The sequence below is a fragment of the Aspergillus udagawae genome (genome assembly GCF_001078395.1).
Source record: "Aspergillus udagawae IFM 46973 DNA, scaffold_9, whole genome shotgun sequence".
Lineage (NCBI taxonomy): Eukaryota > Fungi > Ascomycota > Eurotiomycetes > Eurotiales > Aspergillaceae > Aspergillus > Aspergillus udagawae.
Genome location: NW_025091272.1, coordinates 589,466 through 604,849, shown reverse-complemented (window position 1 = coordinate 604,849; position 15,384 = coordinate 589,466). Strand labels below are relative to the sequence as shown.

At 50.6% G+C, this 15,384-nt stretch overlaps 6 protein-coding genes across 6 annotated transcripts; 1 reads left to right on the top strand and 5 right to left on the bottom strand.

Annotated features, from left to right (window-relative positions):
* Positions 1-519: 519 nt before the first annotated feature.
* On the bottom strand, positions 520-1,638 carry Aud_010453 (40S ribosomal protein uS3; the record flags this gene model as incomplete). The annotated part of the gene is made up of 3 exons (XM_043295295.1): positions 520-852; positions 992-1,305; positions 1,485-1,638. 3 exons carry the CDS (start codon positions 1,636-1,638, stop codon positions 520-522), a joined length of 801 nt encoding a protein of 266 aa, XP_043151230.1.
* Positions 1,639-2,167: 529 nt separating this feature from the next.
* Positions 2,168-4,574, bottom strand: Aud_010452 (phosphatidylinositol-3-phosphatase YMR1; the record flags this gene model as incomplete). Its single annotated transcript, XM_043295294.1, has 3 exons — positions 2,168-3,922; positions 3,981-4,469; positions 4,551-4,574. 3 exons carry the CDS (start codon positions 4,572-4,574, stop codon positions 2,168-2,170), a joined length of 2,268 nt encoding a protein of 755 aa, XP_043151229.1.
* An 804-nt stretch (positions 4,575-5,378) lies between these two features.
* Positions 5,379-7,691, bottom strand: Aud_010451 (putative respiratory complex assembly protein Rmp1; the record flags this gene model as incomplete). The annotated part of the gene is made up of 1 exon (XM_043295293.1): positions 5,379-7,691. One exon carries the CDS (start codon positions 7,689-7,691, stop codon positions 5,379-5,381), a length of 2,313 nt encoding a protein of 770 aa, XP_043151228.1.
* A 299-nt stretch (positions 7,692-7,990) lies between these two features.
* Positions 7,991-9,271, bottom strand: Aud_010450 (N-terminal C2 domain-containing protein; the record flags this gene model as incomplete). Its single annotated transcript, XM_043295292.1, has 5 exons — positions 7,991-8,552; positions 8,604-9,016; positions 9,074-9,097; positions 9,148-9,164; positions 9,259-9,271. The coding sequence occupies 5 exons, from the start codon at positions 9,269-9,271 to the stop codon at positions 7,991-7,993; spliced, it is 1,029 nt and encodes a 342-aa protein (XP_043151227.1).
* Positions 9,272-9,562: 291 nt separating this feature from the next.
* On the top strand, positions 9,563-9,997 carry Aud_010449 (uncharacterized protein; the record flags this gene model as incomplete). Its single annotated transcript, XM_043295291.1, has 1 exon — positions 9,563-9,997. One exon carries the CDS (start codon positions 9,563-9,565, stop codon positions 9,995-9,997), a length of 435 nt encoding a protein of 144 aa, XP_043151226.1.
* A 622-nt stretch (positions 9,998-10,619) lies between these two features.
* Aud_010448 (uncharacterized protein) lies at positions 10,620-12,851 on the bottom strand (the record flags this gene model as incomplete). The annotated part of the gene is made up of 1 exon (XM_043295290.1): positions 10,620-12,851. One exon carries the CDS (start codon positions 12,849-12,851, stop codon positions 10,620-10,622), a length of 2,232 nt encoding a protein of 743 aa, XP_043151225.1.
* Positions 12,852-15,384: the final 2,533 nt, after the last annotated feature.

The following is a 15,384-nucleotide window of genomic DNA, read 5'->3' as shown; positions in this document are numbered from 1 at the left end:
TTAGATTATCTGATCTGCTAGAGTGGAGGTCACACACATTCTTGGAGAGTTCCAGCACAAATGCCGGAGTCCGGCTTACAGCGAGCGTGTATTTTCTTGGACGGTAGAAATTTACAACGGACAGTTGCTATTGCACCAGTGTTATACGACAGCCACGCACCCACCGAGCATACAATTTTGGCAAGTCTAAGTGAAAGGCCACCTGCTTAACGAGCGATATAGCTCATCCGTGGCACTCGTACAAGTAGTCGCAACGTGAACGACTTTCCCGTTCCGCAATCTCATTTCATTTCAAGCATCACTTTTGGTATCCTACCTAGATCTTTCACTAGGGATCTAGGAGAGAGCTGTAAGCCCGAGAGAGATTCTCCGGCAGTTGCGAACAATATTGTCGGAAAGGGAGACAATTGAAGTTCATGTAGTGTTCTTTATTGCGTGAGGTTTGAAGTAGGTAGGTAGGTAGGACGACAGGAACGAAGAAAAGAAGAGCAGGGCCTATTTTAGAGAAAAGAAACCAGATTACTCCTGGGCGTAAGCCTCCGCACCGGCACCCTCCTGGCCTTCAGCGGCCTGCTGCTCAGCAATTCGCTGCTGCTCAGCGAGCTGCTGAGCAGCGAGAGCCTTGGCACCGTAGTCCTGGCTCATGGGCTGCAGGACGGGCTGCTCCTCCTTGGGCTCAATGATGGTGACGGAGTCAGGGAGGGTCTTCTGAGGACCGGCCTTGCCCTCGGGGTCGGAGCCGCGCATGATCTTGACCTTGATACCAAGGACACCCTGGCGGAGAAGGACGTGACGGGTAGCGCTGTCAATGAACTCCTTGGCGGGCTGACCGGAGTGGATCATGAATCCGTCCTGTACAAAGAGGATAGAGTCAGTCACACGATTCCAGTATCGTTGCTTGCATCTCCTGTATCCTGAAACCCCTTCATTCATCTTCCCTCATAGTTCCTCTTTGCCTTGAACAAATTCCAACAAAGCACTATTGACGTACCGTGAACTTCATGGACTTGGCACGGGCAGCACGCAGCTTTCCGGAAACGACAACCTCACAACCCTTGGCACCGCTCTCCATGATGAATCTCAGGACACCGTAGCAGGCTCTGCGGACGGCCAGACCGTTGAGGAGCTTGTAGCGGAGGGACTCGCACTGAGCGACTGCGGACAGACCGCGGTTCTGGACCTTGGCGGCATAGAGGGAGACGGAGTTCTCGGGGAACTTGAAGCGCTTCTGGATGAGGGAGGTGAGCTCGCGGATGCGGCGACCCTGCTCACCGAGAACTTCCTGAGTGTGGGTGGCACGGATGACTGCGCAAAAAAAAGAGCATCCGTTAGCATCATGACACTAATCTCCATGTGATTCTTCGCGACAAATTGTCTTCCTCCCGTTGCGTCCCCAATTTCGTGGTTTCCGCATGTTTTTTCTGGCCTCCTTCAAAACCCCCAATAACCTAACGGAAAGAATACTTATGATCGGGCGAACGTACTGATGTCGGTGACGGTGGGAGTGACACGGACTTCAACACCAGAGTAGCCCTCCTCAGCCAGCTCACGCTGGAAGAACTCGTTCAACTCGGCATAGAAGACACCGTCGGCGACGAACTTGCGGCGCTTCGAAATAGCTCCCTGGACAGCGGCCATAATTGCGTTTCTGCTGGTTGGTTTCTAGGTTGTCGAAGAAACGGCCGTAGCGGTGCACCAAAGTTGGGAAGTCGTTCGAGGGCGAAGTGGTCGGCAGTCGTCAGACCAGATTTGAGAGATTCCGCGTTAGTGGGGATTTTCTGGGAATAGGGCTTGTCCTTCCTTTCTAGGATAGGGCTCAACCCTCGCTTGCACTCCGCCGACTCCTTTCCGTAATAGGAATAGTCCAAACAACTAGCTTTCAGAGCTTAATCCTGTTCAGGCTCTCAGGCATCAATTGGCTAACTATCTGCAGACAACATATCCTTCTACGGAGTACAGCTGCTTTCAGGCTAGAATGAGGTACCTACCCGCCAGCAGCCTTCGCAAATCTTCAACCCTTGCCGTAGGAATATTGGTCATGTTCTAGGCCTAGCTTAGGCCGATCCTTTGTTGTAAACGTCGCATAACATAACATACATCAAATCGTGAACTGCAATCTGCAATCAAGTGCTATGTGCTTTATCATCTTTCATTGTCTGCTTCATTCCTATTGCATTTCAAGCTCCATCTGACTCAGATTTTTTGGCTCCTGAGAGTTCTCCATTCCCTTGGAGAAACTAAGATTTGAGATTCCTGAAGCCACTGCTGCCATTCCGGTCGGGGCAGCGTTGCTGGTCACATTGCCAGGACTTCCGCTTCCGACAGCATGATGAGCTGTCTCAATACCCGTCAAAACCGGCGTTGGCTCAGAGGCGGGACTACCACGACGAGCAGAGGGAGTGACGCTGGTCGAGCGGACTCCGTTCATCTCCGCATCTGTCCGACCAAATGCTTCGCTCCACCATCTGACTTCATTGATACGCGGGAAGATCAGGCGTTCCTTGCCGCGCTTATGATCGTCTATTTGAGGATCATACTTGGGATTGAGAAATTGTTCTCTCCGGGCAAGGAAGTAATCCCACACGCTCCGAGTGCGCTCCTTTGCCTTCATCTCTACCCGCTCCTTTTCGCTATTAAAAAGGAATGTACCATATTGGCATGAGTAGAGATGGTAGAGCAGCCGCCTCAGAAACCGCTCGTTGAATTCGAATCGTGTTGGATATTGGTATAACAGTTGGTAGGTCGCATCGAGGAACTGATGAAAGACCGGACTTGTTTCCTTCACCTTGGTTACCTCCTTTTCGGAGACAACGCTTCTAGGGGTGGAACCTGGCTTTCTAGGACTATCGGAGTCACAATTTTGCATCTCCCCTTCCGAATCCGGGAGAGAGTCGCGGCTCGTGTTGTCCCTGTTAAAGAACCCTTTTGCACTGAGGAAAGCATTCTCGATGGCTTTGCTTGCACCACCAGCCTCTCCAAAGCCACGACCGGAATCGCCCCCAATTCTTTCGTTTTCAATCTGAAACCACTTTTCGCTGCTCAAAGGACCCGTTCTGTGACGGAACATGTGGCCAAAAGAAAGCCAGTCCTTCTCCACGAGTACCATAAACCCTTCCATCGTCCTAAAGTAAGGATCAAGACATATCTGACTCAGAGCGCTCAACTGGCCCGTGCGATCCCATCCATCCGAGCAGTGAATGAGCACATGCGAGTGCTGTAAGCCAACTTGACGAGCTATCAACCCAGCGCCATCCAGAATGCCAGCGATGTGTTTCAGCCATCCACTTCGTGCAAGTTGATCCCTATTCGGTCCTAACGGCGTGACATCTGAATCTTTAAGTGCATCGACAACCTTGTTGAGGGAGTCCCGCATGACGTGAATGTTGTCAATGCCGAGGTAGGCCTTCGTAGCGAACTTGTAATTGTCCATATTCTCTGATCCCAGACCAACGGCTTGCATAGCAAATGCATTGACTGTCGGCCGTGCGTCAACAATTAGATTATGCTGCTGGGCACCATAAATCTGAGGTCTTTCCTCTGAATCCCCACGGAACGACTCCAGCATTTCGTCTTCCAATTCCTCGGCGTTTGTCAAATCAGTCAGCATCTGGCTCGATGAAACGTCACCTTGTGTCGAGCTTGGCGAATCATGTTCCAGATGTGGTGGAGTGAAGTTAGCCAGTGGCCTGTCTGTACGGGATGTTGAGAATATTGCTGCCAATAGCTTCTCATCCTGGATGCTTCGGTTCTGCCGTACACCTACCAAAGGCTGAGAGCTTCTCGTGATCGAGCAGTTGTTGACGGGATGGCGATACGTTAGGACAGGTACGCGTGCTCTCGACCGATAGCGAGCCGCATAGTTGAGCGTATTGTCTGAAATGGACGACGGCACCGGTAGAAGAGCGGGGTACGTCGGTGAAAACTGAGATATCCAAAGTCAATACGCCGATCATGGAGCTACTCGTGAGGGAAAGGTTTACCCCGTAGTCCGTATTTATCTCGGAAATCCGCCAGCCATTGTCGTTACCATCGCAGCCCACGCCCTGTCTAGCCCACTCTTTGCGTGCATCGTACAACTCCCAACCGTTGAATTCTCGCTCTGGCGGCGGCGGCTGATAAGTGAAAGCATAGAGTTTGTCGATCCGGCCGACTTTGCATGTCCAGAGTTTTATGCTTTCATATACATCGCGAGCCTTACTCTCACTGGCGAAGTAGAAACAAATGAACGTGAAATCTCGACAGCGCAAGCGAATCGACGACAGCTGGCGGGATGCGGCGGGAGTTGGGCGGTATGTACAAAATGAGATGATAGGATATGTTATCCACAGCTCCCTCGGTCGAACAGGCGTACCCTGAGCTTGCGCAGTCTCGGCTCCTTGGGGTATGTGGGAGAAGATAATATGGTGAGGGGTGAGGTGTAGCGTGCCGACAACCTGTTCACCACGACGCGCCAAGGTCACATCTTCAACCTGAGAGTCGAGGGAAGGAGGAGTACAGTCAGATCCATGCGTTTTGTCTCAACTCGGATTGTATGTAGTCATGGATCAAACCTTAGCGACCCGTGTTCTCTCCATGCCTATGCTATTTCCGTGTGCGCATAACCTTCATGGTTAGGTATGACAGTCAAGCTGGCTCTATTTCAGGACGGTCGGAGAGGACTGCGACGAGTCGACTAATACTCCCAGACGATGATAGCACAGCGACTCAAGGTCAAAGGCAGAATAGCGATGTCATTGACGAAATTGCAGATTTTTGGAGGTCTCGAGGTGGGAGATCTATCCAACCACAGAGTAGTTGAAGCCTGATTCGGTCAGATGCGGAGCCCCTCGCTACGTCAAATGCCCACCGACCGCTAAAGGCATGTACTTAGTACTCTGTGGTTGTTTGCCCTACGGGGCATTAACGCGAGTTGAAATGATCGGACAGTCAGCAAGTTACCATATTATTGTATCGAAATGACTTCCAATGCTTCCTAGTAGCTTCTTTGATATTCGACGGCATCTTAAGTCGTTGAATGGATTCAGAAAGGGTTGAGCACAGATGAGTCCCGGCGTCTGTGACTGATTACCTGTTTGGGCTATACAGATGGCAACCGACCACATGCACCTTAGCCACACATAGCATACTCTTTGTTTGAATATTTCGAGGACATACATGACTGTATCGATGCCTACAGCCCTCGGTTGGTCTGGGACTAGAAAGATTGCATCGACTTGATCTCCGACAAGGCAAATATATATATTCCTACGATGATCCAGCCAGCGCATTTGTAGAGTTAACATATGTACATTGTCCAGCTTGACGCCGGAGGATTCTATGCAAACAAGGTCTCATGATTATAATACAATACAAAACATATAATACAGTAGTGATAGCTCCTAAACCGAATCCATTCGCCAAGCCCTATCCAGCTCGAATGCCAGAGAGCAAGCAGCACCGTAGAACGAGTTGAACCCACGATGGAGTGGGTCCGGAGACATAGCACCCTCTGCAGGAGAACTTGCGGAGGTGTCACCCACAGTGAGATCCATGTCGAGGAAGATCTCCGTCGTCCGGTAGGGGTTAAACGGCCCGCTCTCATAGAAAGCATAGTTGAGCTGCTGGCCCTTGAAATCATAGCGATGAATGCGCGTCCCCCTAAGGTCTTTCACTGGCATGAACATGTATTCCGCAGTAGAGTGATTACCCGAATTGTCTGGTTCGCTGTTGACAGTTCCCTTCAACAGATGACTGGGGAGCGGAACATGAGTAAAAGCAGGTAGAGGCGCTTCACCTTCGCTGTTAGTGTACCTAGAAAAGATGCCCTGCAGGCATTCCCGGAGGCTTTCCACCGTAATGTTCTCGGCTGACTCATTCTCAGGATATCCATGCTGTAGATCGCGATACAACTTTCTGGTAAACCGAAGGTCAAGGCCATTCTCGGGAAGCAGATAGTCAACACTGCTCTCGGCCAGCTCAGCTTTGACGCTATGGATCCCAATTTGGGCATCGGAGCCAGAGGACCGGTGTGATCCCGTCAACGTTACCTCTAATTCGAGTCGCGGAAAGATGTTTGCATGGGCAGCGGTTGGAATCAACCGGAAAAGGTAAAACTGTTGGTCATCATCGGGCAGACGAGGTTCGAGCGTACGGAGAAACGACGTCACTCGGGGAACATCTGTAATGAAAGTTCGAGGAAGACTCAACTTTCCCAGCTGAGAAGCGCTGAGGGTCTGAGTCTCGAAGGAAGGCTTGCGTAAGAACAGACACTGGCCAACGGCGGCTACCACGGTCTCACTGATACCATTGCGTTCTGAGATTGATGGTGATGATTTTCTGAGTAATTTGAGCAGCTCATCTGACAAAAGTGATTGATGCTTATCGAAAAACGGTGTGTCCAGCACCTTCGTCTCGGAGGATTGAGCAGATGACATTGCCCACCGAAACCACGCCTTTTGCCGATCGAACCACGGGACGTTTCGCTCTGGATTTGCATTGTAGACACTAGCCGACTGGGTCGCGGATAAGTAAGTGCCAAAGGGTATCGCAGGAGAAGTTATGTTGTAGATCGCTAGGTTTAGGGTTCTCCGAGCATTGTCCGCATCTTCTCTGTTCTCCGCAAGGTAGAACATCTTAATTACGCCCTGTGATAGCTCCTGCTCGAATGCGACCCCGTAGGTCTTGCTGACCCATGCAAGAAAATCAGGAGTAAAAATACGACCACTCTTGGACGTGGCACTATTTGGCGTAGGTAGATCGACATCTTCCTGTCGAATTCTGTTCGTTGCATCGTATATAATCTCGCGAATCGATTCACATGTGTGCTGAGACCCAGTTACTCTTATGAGGCCTAACGAACGGGTGACGTCAATCTTCGCGTCGTGTAAGCTGGCCAATTCTTCGAAAGAGAAATGCTCAGAGTTGAGCAGCAGCGATAATGAGTACGCGGGAAGCCGGATGTCGATTTGGCCAACTTCACCAGCAACACCTAGCTGCCAGCAGTCTCGTAGAATTCTCTCTGCAAGGAGTTGCTTCCCTTTCAGAGCTTGTGTCACGGCGACTCTATCGGCAAAACTTCCCTGCGAAACTGGACTGGTTTCAAGAAAAATGGAAGTTCCGGGTCTCCAGACAGCAGTGGGTGTGTGCTCGCTTCGTGGTTCCCCATCCTTCTGGCCCAAAGCCTCTTGCTTCGCTTCTTGTATATAGTCTGACAGCTGTTGAAAGGTAAAGGATGATTGGAGTCTATTCCGCAGGTCTTCCCAATCGTTGATGGACAACTTGTCGTGCGGTCGATGAGGTTCACGAAAGCTTTGTATGCTTTCATTGATGGTAGCAGATTCGAGAGCAGTATCTTTGTTTTCGATATCTTCTAGCATGAATGGAAGGGCAGATTTATCGGATGTGTCGCGCTTGATCTCGGAGTTTCGACGGCGGCGGGTTCGATGCGGTACGACAACGATTTCCCCAGGCTTTCCCAACGAGTCAACATCGAGGGTCACCTTCTGACTCTTAGGATGTTCCTTCTGGTTTGTCCACCTAGCTCGAGGTCGACGGCGAGACAATGGATCGTTCTCGGGATCGGTTGTGGTGTTCTGATAGCGGACGAAAGCGTCACGCTGGCGACTCGTAGATGACCGTAAGATTTCTCGACAAGGGGAGATGTATTGATAGGCCAGACGCCCCGCCGCTGGCCTCGAGAAGCGCGTAAGCATATGGGAAAATGGGCGAATTGTTTCGAGCCAGCTGCTCCATGAATTCTTCACAATCAATAGTTTCTTGTAGTTTTGGAGACAATCTTATCGCTCAAGATACGCTAGGCTAGAAGCGGAAGTTTGATCACTATGACATGTGCCTTAGGCCACAAGAATGACTTGAGGTCGTCTTTGTTTGACGGAAGATACTTAATCCTTATGTTTCAACAAATAATTAAGGTAAATAATGTCAATGAGAGAGACTCAAGTCAAAGGTTGAAGAAAATGAAAAGAAAGAAGAGAGTATGAGCGCTATGGGATCATTCCTTTGCGGAGACCTCCCAGCTCCGCAGGTCCTCCCGTACCTCAAATTCGGATAGTTCATCCACTTCACTACGGCTTTTCCAGGCCTTGCCACTTGCACTGTCGTAGAGCTGCTCTTGAATACTGCCACCTTTCCTGATGTGTCCAGAGGAGTCGGACCCTTTTCCATTGCGGAATTGGCTGGATGAGCTCTTTGGCCGCCTCTCGAAACTTGGGGACAATCTGTTCCCTGATCTGGTTTGCCTTGTCTCTGTATCCCTATCAGGGCGAAGTTCGTTATGATTCTCCGCCATTTTCCGAGAGCGAATGTCAGGATCTTCGTCGTTCCCGCAAGTACCCGTGGCAAAGAGGTCCTCGATCAACTTATCAGCGGGAATATCACCTGTGCCAGACAGCCATGAAGCAGCCAGAGTGCGGCGGTACATGTCCTGCATATCAGCAACCTCTCTACTCTGCGTGTTGATGGACGGAAGTCGGCCAAGGTCATCATGATCAGCTTGTTCTGAGGAGACTACACCCGCGATGCCTGCGAAAACCGCGGCGGACCTTAGGGGCGGACTGCTAGCAATCAGTAACAGACTGGTTATGATTCGTGATAATAAATCATACGTGGTGAAATTCCGATCGCCATCAATTTGGCGCATCACAATCCCAACCCTGAGCGTGCTGTTGACCTTGCTATCCTGCATCAGGTACCTCCTCACGATGCCTTCCTCGTCATCGCTCTTGTCGACATACTCGGCAAGGTTGAGCCTGATCCTTCCTAAAAAATTCTTGTCGCCGTGCCCTCCAGACCCAAACTCTTGTATGATCTCTAGGACGAGTTCGCATTCATGGAGTGTTTGATTTCGATCAATCGTAAGCCTGACCTGCAGGGTTTTCTCGTAGTTCCAGTACGCTCGATGATCAATGATGATCGCTTTGTCAGTATGCCCATGATGCTCGGCTGTACTTGACGATGGCAGACGCCATTTAACGAACGCCGTTCCAGTCACAAGTGGCACATTATTTAGATCGATGATCTGAACGAAGATCACGGTTAGTAAGAATCTATGATATGCGGAACCGATCAGACTTACTCTCAATATAAATTCGAATCTAGGCTAAGGTTGGGGTTCAGCATTTGTCCACTCCTCCTAGACAAAGCACTTACCCTCCTATTTTTCGGAACTATAGGTATGGGGAATCAGCTTCAAGTTGTACCGACAATGAGGTCATCAGGCGCTGCGCAACACAGCGTTCAGCGAGTGAAGTAATCGCGTACCGAAAGCCTGCATAGTGGGCAAGGCTTCAAAGCCAATCAAGAGTGCCCTTGCTTTACCTTCTCATTTAACCGAAATGATGGAGTGCCCAATCTGTCTTCGGATGCCCTTGACTTGCTTGCCTCTTTCACACAGCATCGCCAGCATCTCCGCACAGCAATCAGGCGGTCAGCCATCATTCAACTGGCAGAATCCCACCGCTACCGACCCGCATCGACAAATGTTCAGCAACGCAAGAGGTACTTCTCGTCAATTCGCAACCTCATCCAACAACTCTCCAAAGCGCCTCCCTCTCCAATTTTTAAAATGGACCAACAGCCTCTCTCACCTCCTGCAGAGCCCGATTCAACCTTAACAACAAACCTTCCCTCAAATGCACCAGTCCCGCTTGACTCCCCCCTCCGCACAACACCAATCCACCCATCCCTCCCCGATATCCGCGTCCCGAACTCGCCCCTAAAACCACACCAGTACGACCCAGTCACCTGCGCCCCCATCGATCTGGAATCTGACTCCATTCGGTCTCAACTTGGCCACCTCCGGACGGAATACCCATCCCCTAGCGCGGCGCTGAAAGCGCAGGAGCAAGTGGCCAAGGAAGCGAAGCAGAAGATGGAGGAGGCGGAGAAGAAGCGCGAGGAGGTGCAAAAGGCCATGGATAAGAAGGTCAAGGAGCGCGATACGGAGATGAAGGTGCTATCGAAGTTTCAGAAGGTTAGGGGCTTGGATGTTCCGCCTTGAGCCTTGGGTTGAATTGGCTTAGTGTGCGATTGGTTTTTGACGTCTAAGGACGCATTTGATGACCAAGAGTGCACGACTTGTTGGGTACTTAGTACTTACGCGGCTCCCTTGGGCAGCTGTTGGAGAGAAGATTCAGCCATTGAGCGCCCCAGAGTGGTTCCATAATCTGGATTCTGCAGCAATTGGCGGCACTCACCAACTATATGCGCTGCAATTGGCTTCCAAGACACCAAACTGCCAGGCAGGCCTACTGTCAGGATATAACTACCAGGGACTTGAAGCGCAGGTCTCATGGGTAAATCGAGAGCTTTGCGCCAAGTCTACGAGAAATCGTTGTCCTCTTACTAAGATGAGGCTGCAATCTCGAGTAAGATCTTCAGCGAGCTTGCATGATAGTGCTTCGATATTGGCATGGCTCAATTCAGAATCTAGTCTTGACATGAACCTTGGATTTCCTGTGGGCTATGGACAGATTATAAAGACATCAACCCCACTCGACCTTTATGGCCTGGCACATAACAGTCCTCAACATGAATATCATTAAACATGAAGCGCGTGATTATCTTTCATATGTAATATGAAAAAAAAAAGAAATAAATTCGTGTCCATTAATCATAGGCCCTTATGCATTGCGGCTCAAGTCTCTTACAACGTGCCCAAGATCTTCACCAAGACGGGTAGCAACTAGGTATATGTTAGTGAGATTGCTTCGTGGCTTTTTAAGGGTTAGGGAACATACCTCAGATGCATCCTCGATCAGGACCTGTGTCTCATTCACGAATTTCTTGGTGAGAAGATCATTGGCATTGTTGAGGAGACCGCCGACTTCTGCGAGCAGATCAGGTGTGATGACAGGGGAGACTCCATCAATCAGGTCTCTTGTCTCGTTAACGAACTTGGGCGTCAGCAGCTGGGTGGCATTACCCAAGACGTAGGTAACGTTGGTGAATAGAGCGGGGGTCAGGGCAGGTCCCACGCTGTCGATCAGGTTTTGAGTTTCCTCGACGAACTTGGTAGTGAGGAGCTTGTTGGCGTTGTTCAGCAGGCCGCCGACTTCAGCCAGAAGCTCGGGTGTGATGACGGGGGCGACCTCGTAGATCAAGTCCTGAGTCTCGTTGACAAACTTGGGTGTGAGCAGGTTGTTGGCATTGTTCAGGAGGCCTCCGACTTGTCCAAGCAGCTCGGGCGTGATAACAGGCGAGACCTCGCCGATCAGGTTCTTTGTCTCCTTGACGAAGTCGGGTGTCAGCAGATCGTTGGCGTTGCCCAGCAGGCCTTGGATCTCGTGCAAGCCTTCTGTGGACAACAAAGAATTGGCGTTATTCAGCAAGCTGGCGATCTCCTTGAAGAGCTGAGGAGTGATGTTAGGCGCCACAGCACCAATCAGGCCCTGGGTTTCGTTGACGAAAGTTGGCGTGAGGAGATCGTTGGCGTTGGTCAACAAGGCACCAACCTCGGCGAGCACGCCGGGTGTCAGCACAGGAGCAATACCGCCGATCAGGCTTCTGGTTTCCTTGACGAAGTCCGGAGTCAACAGGTCGTTGGCGTTGTTCAGCAGACCGCTGATCTCCTTGAATAGATCGGGCGACAGGAGAGGACCAACAGCGCTGATGAGCTGCTTGACCTCCTTGACAAAGTCTGAAGTCAGCAGACTGTTGGCATTGATTAGGAGAGTGCCAATCTGCTTGAACAGGTCGGGTGACAACAGGGGACCAACAGCCTCAATAAGGGCGCGTGTCTCCTTGACGAAATCGGGTGTCAACAACGTATTGGCGTTACCAATCAAACCGTTGACTTCCTTGACGAAGTCAGCGGTCAGCAGGCTGTTACCGTTGTTCAGCAGAGATGAGATCTGCTTGAATAGTTCAGGTGACAACAGAGGACCAACGGCCTCAATAAGGGCGCGAGTCTCCTTGACGAAATCGGGTGTCAACAACGTATTGGCGTTACCAATCAAACCGTTGACTTCCTTGACGAAGTCAGCGGTCAACAGGCTGTTGCCGTTGTTCAGCAGGGTCGAAATCTGCTTGAACAGTTGAGGTGTGAGTAGCGGACCGACTGCGCCGATCAGTTCCTGAGTCTCATTCACGAAGCTGGGCGTGAGCAAGGCATTGGCGTTACTCAAGAGACCCAGCACTTCCTTGGTCAGCTCAGGAGTGAGGAGGCTGTATCCGGTATCGATCAGAGACTTGGTCTGGTCGGTGGTCTTGTCATCGAACAGGTACGCGAAGTGATGGAAGAAGGATTCGATATCCTTCAGCAAGGTGGGAGACAGGAGCCCCGAAATTCCTTGTAACAGATTCTGCAGATCTTGGAAGATGTTTCCGGAAAACCCGTCCGACGCACCTCCAGACGATGAGCCTGAACCGGTACTAGCGGCAGCGGTCGTCGCAGCTGCATGTGTGGCGGTCTCAGAGTTAGAGGAGCTCTCCGCAGAGGCATGAGTTGGAGTGGCCGTAGAGACACTCTGGGTTTGCTCACCAGCAGTATTCGTTGGAACCAGGTTGGTTAGGACATTCAGCGGGTTGCCTTCCTTCTGACTGGCAGCCGGGCTGGCCGACGGTTCGGCATTCTCAGTGGGCTGAGGGCTGGCACTGGTTGCGGGTGCTGCTGCTGCTTGGGTGTTGACGTTGGCGCTTTGCTCCTGGTTGGCAGCGTTGGCATTCTGCTGGTTGGTGCTTGCGCTTTGTTGCGCAACCGGAGTGGCCTCTGCTACGTGTGTTGTCTGCGCTACCGACTGTTCCTCTGCTACACTCCCCTGTGTTGAAGCACTGACTGGTGAGGATACCTGCGCTGGAGTTGCGAGCGCGGTGCTGGACAGCAAAAGAGCTGAGAGGACAGTTGAGAAACGCATGCTGGGTCAATGCTCTTCGCAGGGGAATGGCCAGCAATCGACGTCTGGGAGAGAGGTAGAGCCGAGATCTCCCAAGACTGCACTGGCTCCTTTTATGTCTACAGCTGCGCGGGAAAGATCTGCTACCACTAACCACTCTCCCCACAAGGTCCAGCTACTGCTGGGGAAACAAGGAAAAGACCGAGGGCTATTGTCTGACCTCCACATGTGAACTAACTCATGTTGGGGGTTTCCTCCTTCCATTGACCAGACTACTGATGTCAGCGGCAGGGGCGTTTTCTGGTCGTGTAACGGAGACAGTACCTTTTTCGAGCGTACTGGGAAAGCATAGCTTGTCGATCATTGGTGTGTGTCATCTGTTTTCCTCCATCTTCTGAGCCAAAGACGGTAGAACGTCGTGGAGCATGGTACGTAGATAGCTCCTGTAGTACTATGTTAGTACAGCGCCGCAGCAGCATGGGGTGTGAATGGTGACTGTAGCGGCGCTGAGCTGGAGCCCAAGCACTGCTTAGTCGGAATGAGCCGTCCACCCCAGACCGCAATGCTAGACTAATTGGTCTTTTAGGGGCTCTTAGCCCTGCGGGGGGAGCAAATTAGAGGCACGGGAAATTGCGAGTGGCACTTTAGTCTCGTCCTAGTGTGAGATGGGATCGCTTGAGGCGTGAGGAGTTGGGGTCTGGCTTTCGGGCTCCATCTACCTCGGTGATCGGCACGGACAATGGGCAGTTTGAGCAAAATCAGCACTTGACAGTCATTATTATTGCCTTGCTTTGTGGTCACAGATTAGTAGGGTGCCTAAGCGGTTGAGCCTAATTGAGTTGCAGACGAGAATCTTGAGTGAGCAGCCACACGTCTGGATAGACGAACTGCCATAGTCCCTGGCAGTCTGGTAAGAAGAACAGTATTTGCAGGAGCCAGGGGGTAACACCCAGCGGGACTGTGGGCACTAGTCTGTGTTAGTGGTACTTCGACCATGATAGCACCATGGATAGGCGCATTCGAGCATTGGCAATATTCTTTCTCCTGAGTGAGTGAGCCAACTGAGATTTCTCACTTTCTCGTAGTTGTAGTTCTCATTTTGCGGGGACGGAACACGCCCATGGGGAACCATGGCCGGAAAGACTCGTAGTTCCCCGTGGATCTCTTCGAAGTTTGGTACTGGAAGTTGGAAGTGACCCTTTCGTGTTCCAACTCGAGTGTGGGGTTCATTCGGCCGATGTAGGAAGGGAAACTATGACGAAGAGGGCCGTCGAACTGCGATGTTAGGCACTACGAGGGCAAAGAGATGACAGCTCGAGGTGTATCTCGGTAACATGTGATATGCTGCCATGAGGAAGGACTCAAAAATCTATGAGACTTTTAAGGTAAAATGAATGAATACGAGTATTCCAAACGAATGAGTGGAAATTCCCACAGTGACCTGGCCTAGTGTCGTGATCGACACTTTTTATGACCATCAAGCGGGGTTCTTGTTTTTCTTGTCCTCGTTCGCGTTAAACGGCAAGAAAAATCTTGTTTCTACGCCTCTTTTCTCAAGTATCGGCTGCTTTTCCCATCATTGTCATTCATCATATGGCTCCCTCGAAGTTGAAAAAACGGGGAAGATGAGGCCAATGACTGATAAGGTCTGGAGTCTCGAGTCTCCCGCTCGTCAGGTACAGACCCCAAAAGCTTATCCTCCACTGTAGTATATCCCAGGGGTTAGGGCTCCCAGGTACACAGCAAGACAGAGACCTCGATTAAGGACAATTTTTCTTCAAGATTTCATGTGATATGACGCATTTGTATCCAATATCCTATTTAATATGTCACAGTTTGATGCCCAGGTATACTCCCTCGTCAGTAACCATTCCTTTGGAAAAGCTCAAAAACGCCTCTCCAATGAAAGCAAAGGGAATAAAGTGCTTGGGGACCAAGGTTATGTCATTTAATATATCGGTTCTGCCAGAAAATCAGCAAAGTCTCCATAGTTAATTAGGCTAGACTATTTGCGATTAAAGCGAGACAAACAGAGATAGACTCTACGGCAAGTCCATGCAAGGTCACTTGATTCTCACTCTTAGAATGTCGAAGCGACACAAAAGGTTCTCCCCGCCAAACACCCTACATTAGCGTTCTCTTTTCACACGTCAATGGCTTACTCTGTCGAAGACCAGAATACTACTACTTAGTACAGCAGTCCAGCGTTCCGTCATCCTCTTCAGCTTTGCTTTGATTCAATATCAACTACCCCAGATTCTGAACCGCTTTCCCCATGTCAACAGATCGACCTCGCACTTGGAGGGTCTCACCAATGACCACAAATGTGGTGTGGATGGACTCATCAACTTCCAATTATCATGGCTTTAATTCAGGAACGACTTGTAAATGCTCCACTTCGAAATCTGTGCTATTCTACATTCGGCCACCACTGCGAAGTGGCAAAAGTTCCCGCACGAGACCAGTATTCAGCTCAGTAGATGTCTAGTCTAGATCTCCAACCGCAAACATCAAGGGTTTCCTCTCCATGGATAATTCAACTATTCTTGGTATT